At 39.1% G+C, this 12,009-nt stretch overlaps 1 protein-coding gene across 3 annotated transcripts in view; it reads right to left on the reverse strand.

Annotated features, from left to right (window-relative positions):
- Window positions 1-229: 229 nt before the first annotated feature.
- Window positions 230-12,009, reverse strand: part of HLF (HLF transcription factor, PAR bZIP family member) — a 43,017-nt gene continuing 31,237 nt past the window's right edge. Inside the window, exons 3-5 of one of the 3 annotated variants that reach the window (XM_043497338.1) lie at window positions 7,211-7,431; window positions 3,009-3,122; window positions 2,593-2,727 (exon numbers count right to left, since the gene is read on the reverse strand). In XM_043497338.1, the coding sequence (XP_043353273.1) occupies window positions 3,048-3,122; window positions 7,211-7,431 (296 nt within the window). In that variant the 3' untranslated portion in view covers window positions 2,593-2,727; window positions 3,009-3,047. Of the gene's footprint in view, window positions 2,731-3,008; window positions 3,123-7,210; window positions 7,432-12,009 lie in introns of all 3 variants that reach the window. The other 2 variants (XM_038372038.2, XM_038372039.2) reach the window with 2 other exon arrangements.

Below are 12,009 nucleotides of genomic sequence, written 5' to 3' on the forward strand. Positions count from 1 at the left end.
CAGCTGCCTGTGTATGTTTGGATGAACAATTGTGACAACAATGCAAACTACCAATAATTCCTAGCTGATTTCAGCACCACCATTTCTGCTCTTTCAAACTTCAGTTGCAGTATGTCACAAAAGATGGCATTCCAACAGTGTTGCAAATTTGCCACTTTGCTGCTGTGTGTCCACGTTACTGGCATCTTCTGGAACCCTGCCACTACCAAAGAACTTTTTTTTTAAAAAAAAATCAGTTTGTTTTCTGGTCAGTGGCTATATTAACTTGTATCCAACACTTTCAGGCCAAATACATATTCCACACAGCCCATCTGGTTTAGACTGGACAATAATTGACTTTCTATGCTCTGACCCTTCCTGAAGCTCACAGACATGCAATCCACAGAATTAACTATCCACAGGAAACTACCGAGTATTAAGGGACCCTGTGGATTTTGGGGGAAAAAAATGGAAAAATCTCATTGATGAAAAGATGTGTTTAATGTAGAATAAAATGTTTAGTCCTTTGTAACAACTTCCTTAAGCAAAAATATGATTTACTGGAATGAATACCCTTTTTATTTAAAAAAAAAAGTGACAAAACCCTAGAAAACTGTGAGAGCCAGATATGTAGCACCGTATTTTACTCACATGTAAATAAATGTATGCAATACATATACGTGTATAAATGACCAAGGCTATTTATTAAGAATTTCAGATGGAAACAAATTCTAGCAGCAGCAGATTTGAAATGAGCGTGAGATTTTTTTTGTAGTCTACATTATTTTTCTGCCTTTACAAAATATTGCATTGTCTAATACATATTTGACTAAACTTCATATTGTGCTTTGTCTGTGTCAAACAGATTCTTTATATGTTTTGGATGGAAAATTATAAAGCCTCTTAATATTTTAGTAATATGAAGCACCCTGTCAAGCCACATTACCTTCAGAAAATTTTAATTTAATGCACATCACATGCTGATGTGTCAGTGGTAGGTTTAAAATATTAAAGATCTCAAAAAACCTAAAGCACTTCCTCTCTGTACAATATTGGTGAATATATATCTTTGCTATATATTTTAAACATGGCATAACTTTTTCTTTTTCTTTGCTATATATAATATGTCTTTCAAAATACACTGTCAGTATTTGTATTTGAAAAATACTGTACAAAACACCCCATACTATAATTATTCTCTATAAACTTTATACATTTTATAATATCTATTCTTTTGGTCTATAGTAAACATATAAATTGATTGGATTAACCACAGTATATGACAACACCATTGCCTTCTGAAATTCACCAGTGTTTCTTACATTTGTTTTCAGAAGTCCACTTTGTAACAGAACATATGTTCAAAAGCAGATAGAGAGAAAACAGAATAAAGTTCAGATCAGTTCAAGACATGCTCAAAATAACATCACTAGGAAAAGTGGGGTTTGCAAAACAGTGACTTCTAACTGAATAAAAATTATTTTAAAACAGCAAGATATAATCCTCAGAAAATATATTACAAAAAGTGGAAAAATGAATAGTTAGTTAAATCACAAAATGGGACGCCGAGCAATGCAAAATTAAATGAAAACTAAAACAAAAACTCCTCTAATTTCAACATCAAATCTGATACTTTTTAATTTTGTTCTTATATCAACTAATTGTCCTCTCTCTTTCATACACACATTCTGTTCCAGGGATGCTTTCAGCATGCTTATATCAATAGGTCTTTTATTTATAAGACATTATTAGGTAGGGAAGTCATCCTACGTCCACTAGGAACACCCAGGCAGCATGTGCTAGTGTACAATAGGATTATTGATTTAGGTACAGACAGTGCAAAATACACACTCTGTATTCTATTAATAGTACTCCTGTTTATCTGGCGTTTGTGGAAATAAAAGGAAACTTAGTAGATATAGGTAAGTCATATTGGGATCTATACCAAACAGAGCTAACTCAGTCTAACAGCACTTTAAATCTGAAGACAGCGATCACCAAAACTTAAAATACAACAAAAGCAATCTATAAATTAATATTTCTGTAGTGTGGTACTGAATTATTGTTTGTGCACTTCATTAGCACGTTAACTTTTCAGATTAGACAAAATTAAACAATAGCTTGTTACTCTTGAAAACTGAGATCTACCTTTTTTATTGTTATGGTTTATTTTTACTGGGATCTTTGCAAGTAAATTGTGAGGATGAAACTGTTTAGAACAACATAAAAATCCTAATCAGAAGCAGCATTGACCAAAAAAATGTAAAAGCTTACTATGGCAGTTCTTAATAGTCCAGGTAAAAATGTGTCACCGTTTGAAGAGGGTTTCATTAAAAAGGGAAGTGCTGAAATGTGCACACACACGCATACACAAATGAAAAATAATGTAAGTCAGTTTTGTTTCTGCTTCTGGTAAAGTGCGGATGACAGACAGGTTGGTTTGGGTGTGGTACTATCAAAAAGGAAACACATTGTCCAGCTATTAAAATGCCAACCCACAACAAAAAAGAAGGGGGGGGGGGAAATAGCCATTTACAGAGGCCCGTGCCGAGCTTCATACTTCGCCAGCACGTTCTTGCATTTGCCCAGCTCTTTCCGTAAGTCAGCCACCTCTTGGCGGAGGGCTGAGTTCTCTTTCTCCAGGAAAGAGGCGCGGATGGCAATCTGGTTTTCCTTCAGCCTCCGGGCGTCTCTCGATCGCTTGGCAGCCATATTGTTCTTTCTACGTCTTGCCCAGTATTTGTCATCCTGCTCATTAAGTACATAAAGAAAGAGACAATATATTAGATTTCAGTAAACTAAGAACTCCTTAAGGCACAAGGTTTCACTGTTAACCACACTGCAGTCTCTCAGCTCCAAAGTGACTTTAACTTTGATATTTCACTGGCCATTGCTGCTTTCATTTGCACATCCCACTGAACAATTGCAATATCAGTAATTCTTGGGGCAAATACTAAATCTATGTGTAATAGTCTCTCAAATGGGCATACATGCCTGACTATTTAGCTAAGTGTCTGCACTAAGCTAACCCTCATGGTATCTTGGTTCTGATGACCTCCAAAGAATAATTAACAAGCAGCTGGAGCCTCGCTGGCAGCAGAATACCACTCATCCTGATTACCCCAGTGAGGAGCACAAACAATCTGAAATGGGGATGGTGTATAGGAGTCATTGTCAAATCAAGGGATTAAGGGCCCCAACTCACTTCCACTGAAGTAACTGGGGATTCCACTGGAGCTGAAACAGACCCCTAAGGAACAAAACCTGATCCAATGAATGCAAAGACCAAATCTCCATTGACTTCAATGGAGGAAGATCAGGTCCTAAAGCATATATAAATGTGTGAAGCACATGCCCTGGCCTGGAATGCCCCATCATGGCTGAGCATGCTCTCCCCTGTGATGATTGGCTGCCTGAGCCACAGTCACTTCTACTCAGCCTGACTTCACTTGCTCTCCACCCTTCCCTCCCCAACCTTGCCACTTCTTCCTTCCTTTGCCTTTTGTTTAGCTTATTACCCCCTCCTTTAAAAAAAAAAAAGTAGTCCTGGAACCTTGGCACTCAAATGCGGTTTGCCATCACATTGTTCGCTCTGATGGTATGGTGCATCTCCTTCCCCTACCTTTTGTCTGCCTTGTCTATTCAGACTGTAAGCTCTATAGGGCAGTGACTATCTTTTACTCTGTATATACAGTGCCGAGCACAATGAGACCTGATTATCCATCACTGGCTTCTAAGGCACTATTAAAATTCAAGTAATAATAATAGTCCCCTGGAACGGATGTCCTTGGAGAAGCCACTGTGCTGGGTTTGAGACGGGGGGGGAAATAGGGGTGGACTGCTTTTGCCTCACAGCTGCACATACGCTTTCAGTCAAGTGCCTATGTGGCATGCCCGCCGAGGTTTGTCCCAAAGTGCCCCAGTATGTTTCCTAGGTTAGCGTATGAAAAGTATTAGTCATAAAACTCATGTTGCCTTCCGGAGTTCAGCCTTGTTGGTCACCAAAGGAGACAAATGACTCATTCATTGTACCTGATTTTGCCCCTCACTTAAGAATTAAACAGACTTCAGTGAAATAAGCATTCAGTAGTTTCAGTGTTACTTTGATCTTCCCAAATTGGAAGCACATCTCTGGGTGACTGGCCACATGCTGACAGGGTGGTGCACGTTCCAAAAAGTGAACTTCATCCATTTGCAGCACAAGGCCTGTACGCTAATTAAGCCCCCCTCAGAATACCTCCTGGCAAGAACAGTTTAGTTCAAAATTCTCCTCTCAGATTCATACAGCCCATCTCAGCTCCCATGTTCAGCCTCCCTTCCAAGGGTGGATTCCCCATTGCACACAAATTGGGAGCAGAATAGTGTATCAGTCCTGAGATTTACACGGAGAGGAGAATTCTGTCCTTAGGCTGCATTGAACTTTTCAGGTACCCCTTATGAAATATTTTCTCCCAAATGCCCATGGTTGGAAATAGAGAAGGCAAATATTTTAAACACTGCAACTGCCCTCAGCCATCAGTCAGCACACTAGGCCCACTGTACTGCTGTTCTGCCTTGCGTCACATTTACAATAGAGCAAAGCAAGAGGAAAACACTTCCCGTTTTGGTTTGGTAACATTTTCTTACCCCCATTACATTCAATTTGCACTGGTGCAAGTGACTATACCCAGTGCAGGGCAAGGATGAGTTGGGCCCAGTGTATCAAAATCGCCGTTCACTTGTTCTTAGATGGGACCTCCAAAAAGCCCCTTAAAAAAAAAGCAAAAAGCCATGACCCTAAATCTTGGTTTACAATTTCCCATCTCATTCCTCTCCACAAAAAATCAGCGTTAAGCAATTTATTATTGTGCCATCTAGACCTCATGCATCTTTATTTTAACAAACGGCAATGGCAAATCCCTTAATCCAGCCTGAGAGAGGCCAGACTTGCATTTCAGAATCACATGCAATCCAGAGACAGTTGATTGGACAAATCTGTTTACCCTTCCCTTCCCGACAGCCAATCCTCACACCAGGACAGAGAGTGCTTGGGTCAAGCACGCAGTTAACGGCCAAGAGCAACCAAATGTGATTATCTTAGACGGGAACCAGGACCCTGATTTCCCATTCAATCACACACTGAAAACACAAAGCCTCCATGCATGAAGGATACTATGTTTTCAGTTGTCGATATGAAATACTCCAAGAGCATCTTGGCTGACAATTTTCCTTTCTTCCTCCATATACTGTAAATATAACCTGGCATATAACGATTCTATGGAGAGAACACAATAATTGACACTCTGGGTCAAATTCCCACTTTCCTTACACCTGGTAACCCTTCTGATTTTGAGCACCTTTTATCTCAGCCCAAACATGAGTGATCTCATGGAGCTTTAAGGGTGTCACCACAAGCAGAATCTGGCAGAGTAATCATATGCTATCAGTACATATGTACAAAGGAAGGCTGGGGATAATATGGAGAAAGACAGCAACAAATCATTTGGTTACCACTTGACGTGATTTATTTATTTATTTACCCTTTAACTATGATAACGCCTGCTCCTGATAACACTTTCCTGAGGGATAAAAATAGCAAATGTTGACAGACTTGTTCTCCGCTGCCATCAGCCTATTGTAAACACACACCAGTTCTCTCTCTACATGATCCAAAGCCCACTGCAGTCATTGGAAAGATTCCCATTAATGTCAATTGGCTAAGGATCTGTCTTGTGGGAAACAGCAGCAGCTCAATGCCATGCAATACTGCACGGCGCTATGTTCTCACAGAAGCTGCATTATACAAATAGCGTTTTCCATTATTTAAAAGACAATGTGCCCAGGTCTTCAGTAAAGCATGTCACCTCATTATGCTACTGGGGTCCCTTCTTTCTGGTAATGTGTTTGTGGCTCAGAGATGGGAGGAAGGTGGTAGTGTATGTTTTTTTTCCAGTGTTATCTTTCCCTACATAGAACTACATTTAAAATTCACACTTTTGAAACACTGACAATACGGTTAGTTAATGTGATTATTCTCACCACAGATACTCAATCAGGTTGCATTGCACCATTCCAATCACACACACACGAGACTGTTTTCTGTTTTTAAGAGGGCTGTTGTCAAGTCCTTTTTAAAGTTAGTTTTTAATTTGCTCTGTGATAGTCTTAAACACTTGAAAACACTTCTTTCCCTGCTGATTTTGGCCTCTGACTTATAGCAACCTTCACAAAAAAGAAATGAAATTATCATGTCTAGTCTGTGTGCTTGTGTCATCATCACACCAGACAATAAGTACATAAATATTATGTTAGTGTAGGTCCTACCAAAATAGCCAATTCTAAATAAAAAACCTCAAGCCCATGAAGAGTATTATATATTTCAAACTATTTATTTAAATGTGTGTGTGTGTGTATGTATATATAAAAATCTATATAGCAGCAACAGTGTCCTTAGGCACATTACAGACAACTTCAAGGAGGTCAAATTATGGGCCTGAACTATTTGATTTAGAATCATTGTACTACATTTTACTAGACTTAGTTTAGCTCCTTTCACCTACATTTGTTTGTCCTTTGACTGGCATAGACAGAATTAAGGTAGCCTCAAGACTGGTGCACAGCAGAGAGAGCTTCACTCATCATTTATCAGCCCCAGCTGCTCAGTATTGATTCATTTTGGGTGAATTTCATCCAGGGGCAGGTAGCTTTATGCCCCGCTTAAGGCATTAGTGGGGAATATGTTGTGCCTCTGTCCTGGGATCAATTCCCCCTTATGGGAATAAAGAATAAAGGAGATCCCAATTGAGATCAGGGACCTCACTGGACTAGACACTGTACGGACTTATAGTAAGCAATGGTTTGTGCCTCAAAGAGTTTACAATCTAAGTAGACAAGACAGACAGAGGGAGGGAGAAAGGAAATATCATTAGCTCATTTTATACATGGGAAAATGAGGCTCGGAGAGTGAAAGTGATTTGTCCAAGGCCACATAGGAAGTTTCTGGCAGATCTGGGGAAAGGTATCCTGATCTCCTAAATTTCAGCCTGGGGCCATAACCATAAAGACATCCTTCCCCTCAGACTTGATAGGATCCCAATCTCACACCAATTTTTTCATTTGCATATTTCCACTGGCTTCAGAGGAGTCATTCCTGATTTACATCAGTGTATGAGAATAGATTTAGACTCCAAATCTTGAGAAAATAGCTTCTATGTTTTGCTCCCTAACCGCCTGGTCACCAGTTCCAATTTACCTTCAGATCTTCCGGAATGAAGACTTTACGGGCTTTCTTAATCATCGGCTGTGGTTTGAGCTCTTCCTCAGAGAACTTGCATTTACGAGGGTCGAACATCTCCTGGCCAGGAATGCTGGAGAGAGCAAGATCTGCGGGGTCAGGTTCATAACCCACGGGAACTTGGATTGTCTCAGGGTCAATGGGACTTGGAGTGTTACGATTTGTTGGCAAGATATGACCTATAGCAATAGAAGACGGGTTCAAGATGTGTTATAAAATAAAAAGCAAATAGGTTCTTTGCATTTGGATTTTAGAGGGTCTCAAAATACATTACAAGTAATAATTCATTAAGCATCCAAACATACCTGAGAGGAACTCTGTTTATTAAGCATAAGAATATCCATTTTATAAAGTGTTTATTGCCACAGAGAGGCATCTCAAGTTGGGGACATAAAATGTCTGGACATTGAATATGTTGGCCTATATTACTTAGCCAAGGTCATAGAATTAGGAATAGAACCATAGGTTCTGACTCCCAGTCCTGTGCTCTATGCACTTGACTAAACAGTCTTCCCCACTCTTCTCATAAACACATTTGTTTACATGGAATCAAATCAGCGTATCATGTTTCCAGCAGCACATACAATGACTGATGTAAAAGCTATTGAGCTTTGTTAAAATATCTCATCCATGAGCATGAAATATGGCTGTACAAATTCTACTTCCATCTTGAAATTCTATTAATGATATTCTGAAAGGCACTGCAAGTAACTAGAACTATGGCAACCACTTAAAAATAACCGGCAAAGGAAAAGAACATGGGTGTATGCCCTTTTTTACTGTTTTATAATGTATGAAAAGGGCCTGTACCCAAAAGAGATTTTAACTTTTTGTTTTTATCTTAGTAATAGTGACTCTCATCTTCCCTGTTTTTGATGGCTTCTGTGAGAACCAGATAACTGCTTCTTTGCAGAGGTGGGGGGAATGCCTGAATCTTTAACAGAAAGAGGGTTTTCCTTCCAAGTGTTTTTATGGCGTTTAATAGGTATAAAAAACAAAGAGTTTTAAACAATCTGACTGAAAAACCTTTTCCCATTTCCACTACTCAGGTTTCATTCTCTTCAGTCCTATTTACATTAGGGAAATTTGCACCAATGTAGCCACACCAATGGAACTATACAGGTGTAAACTGCTAATGTGATGCATTTTCATAGAATCATAGGTCTGGAAGGGACCTCGAGAGGTCATCTATCCAGTCCCCTGAACTCGTGGCAGGACTACATATTATCTAGACCATTCCTGACAGCTGTTTGTCTAACCTGTTCTTAAAAATCTCCAATGATGGAGATTCCACAACCTCCCTAGGCAATTTATTCCAGTGCTTAACTACCCTGACAGTTAGGAATTTTTTCCTAATGTCCAACCTAAACCGCCCTTGCTGCAATTTAAACCCATTGCTTCTTGTCCTATCCTCAGAGGTTAACGAGAACAATTTTTCTCCCTCCTCCTTGTAACAATCTTTTATGTACTTGAAAGCTGTTATACCCCTCTCAGTCTTCTCTTCTCCAGACTAAACAAACACAATTTTTTAATCTTCTCTAATAGGTCATGTTTCCTAGACCTTTAATCATTTTTGTTGCTCTTCTCTGGACTTTCTCCAATTTATCCACATCTTTTACTAATATGAAAACTATTACACATGCAAAAATAAATGTTATGGACTTCCGTTCATCCTGGGCCAATCTTAAAGTCACCATCTGGGCACTATTCCTGTTGAAATCTATTTTAATAACATAAGCCAATGTTTCCAAAAATATTTAGGTGCTTAAGGGCAAGATTTTTCACAAGCATCTCAATGACTTAGGAATGCAAGTCGTATTGACTTCAGAATTAGTGGCCTAACTTAAGGGGCTTCTATTTTTGAAAATGTTGGCCAGCATTATTACACTTACTATGTCAGTAAGGTCATTACGACTTTAGTGATAGATGGCTTTCATAATAACTTTACTAACATACTGTTACTTTTCATAACATCTTCATATTTCTATCCACAACTGTAATATTTATTGTGCAAATTAATACCTAAAATCATCACTATATTAAAGGTCATTTGTAACAGCAACTCCAGGGAATTATCTGCAGCATCTTTTTTTATTATTCTATATAAGGAACAACAACATTGCGGGAAAACTGCGTAAGACAAGGTTTTGGTCTCAGAAATCATGGTTTCAGTAATAGCCATTTTAAAATAGCACCAATAACATTAGATTCTAGGAAAGGCTGGGAGGGACACAGGCGAAGAAAAAGGTGGATCAAAGTAATTTTTCCCCCAGAAAATGAAAGCTGAGACAATTCAGTTACTCGTGTTGTACCAACAATGGAGTGTTCTTTCTCTCTCTCTAAGGATGTGGCACACTGCTGCCAAGATCCCATTGTTAAAAACTGGATATTTCCTGTTGTGGTTCATTAACAAAACCAGAAAAAAAATTATTCTAGCACATAATCACATGGTGACAGCAACCCCGCTGACAAATCTACCGGTAATAACTGTAGTTACAGTGTGAAAATCATGAGAGGGTGCACAGAGCATGCATGCTGCTATGGAGAAGTTACCTATTTTGTGTCAAAGCAAAGTAGTTGACTTTCCACTGTGATGCATGATTAGTAGATCTCTTTATTCTTTACATAGCAATGAAAACTCAAGTCAGATATATTTTAGCAAGTGAAGCAAAATGAAGTTGAAAGCTTAATGGAAGAAACATGGCACACTAGTTTTTTGTCTGTTTGAAAGAATTTCATGAAAAAAGATGTTCCGTTCCACACAGGACGTAGTTTGAAACATCTTTGATTAAATCATTTTTTGCCTAACACATTTTGTGTGTTTTTTTAAGGTGGGGGGAAAAAAACCCAGCTTATTAACTCCGTAAACCAAAGGCACTTGTTTATAGCTTTATTGTAAATGGATGGCTAATCTCATTTCAGATATACGGGGTGGGGGCAGAAACAGGCCTATTTAAATGATTAAATGCAGGCACCTTCCTTTGATGTTAGTACATTTGTATCTATCAGAACAGATCAGCCAGATCTTGCAAATTTTATATTAAGGGTAGAAACGAACCAAAACCATAGCTGTGAATACTTTACATATTTATTTTTCGTGGGGAAGAGGGGTGTTCAAAGAACAGAGTGGATTTTGAAAATGGCCTCTCACTTTCTAATGGATCTGAACCAAAAACCTGGTTCTAAATAATTCTGAACTCTGAAATGATCAATATCTGGATTAAAGATTGATATCTATCTATGGTGCTTGTATGGACTCCATTACCATAGCATCTAAGCATCTCCCAGTCTTAAACTCACAGCACTCCAATGCTATTTGTCCCCATTTTACAGATATGGAACCGAGGCACAGAGATTAAATTACTTGACCAAGGTCACACAGGAATCTGTGGCAAAGCAGAGAACTGAAGCTGAATATCCAGAGTCCCAGCATCTGAATCACTGGACCTTCCTTAAACAAATCCCTCAGATACAAAGTGTGTTTCTCTATGTTTATAATGCATATATTTTAAAATAACACACAATTCTAGCAGAGATTTGGAAATGTGTAAATAAAAAAATTAAATTATTTAGGAGTTATTCTAACACACAAGTAATTTTTCCCATCAAAATTGTTTTTCAGCATAAATTTGGGGTTTTGACAACATAAAATATTTTGCAAAAAAAGTCTGGGTTTCACATAAAAATTAGCTTTTTCATCAAAATATTGTGACCAAAAAGTTTGGTTTTCATTCAACGTTTTCAGGTGAAAACTTCATGGGATAAAAAACTTTTGGACCACCTTGAATTAAGCTACTTCCTCTCTGCCCACACACACAATCACTTAAATTGATCCATAGGATCCAAACACCAAGGCCCTGATCCTGCAACTCCACACATGTGTTGATGCACAGCTCATTCATAAAGCTGTCAGATGCCCTGAGATGTGCATAAACCATCTAAGAGCCCACGGGTCACTTGCTTTAGAGCTGTTTACCGCTACATAGGGCCCTGTTCTGCACTCCCTTACCTTTGGTGTAAATTAGTAATTCCACTGAAGTCAATGAAATTCACAGGAACGTGCAAGAGGGAGGAAAATCTATTCTTCTATGTCCAATATTAGGCAACTCCTGGCACTCTGCATCTTTGTATTTATTCTATCTGCTTTTGCCAATAACATTAGTCAGAAAACTGTATTTGTTAGTTGCCGGGCTAATGGCCACTGCATCTACGCAGTGCTGGAACTTGTTGTAACTGAACACGATCGCGTGGGCTGCTTTGGATCCAGTGTAGATCTTACTGTAAAATGTACAGTATGTGGGCTCATATTACCTTCTTTTCTCTGTTTGTACGGCACTTGGGCCTCAGCTCCTTCTGCAGAGTTTGTGCAGGGTGTTATTTTTATGCACTAAATTCCCCCCAATCAGGGGCAGGTCAATAGAGAACAGCAATTGAAAAGTCATGTGCATAGCCACCAACTAATCCCCACATCAGCGAGCTCTGCAGCTGTCACAACATCCAGTGAAAGAGTTGGCCAACAGACCAGAGAGAGGCTGTGGTGCACAAAGGAAGCCCAGGGTACCAGTTGCAAAGGCCAGGCAAACATAAGGCATCTCATTGCTGGACATGAGGAGCCAGAGTCTTTTTTTAAGCACTCAGCACTGGCAATGGGGGCCAAATTTCCAAAAGAACACCAGCTTCCGTTTCGGCATCTCAGTGAAGAAGCCAAGTTCTCAGACATGCTTAGCCTTTGTTGTCAGTGGGAGCTAATAGATGGG

This window comes from Dermochelys coriacea, chromosome 14 (assembly GCF_009764565.3).
Source record: "Dermochelys coriacea isolate rDerCor1 chromosome 14, rDerCor1.pri.v4, whole genome shotgun sequence".
In the NCBI taxonomy this organism is placed as follows: Eukaryota; Metazoa; Chordata; order Testudines; family Dermochelyidae; genus Dermochelys; species Dermochelys coriacea.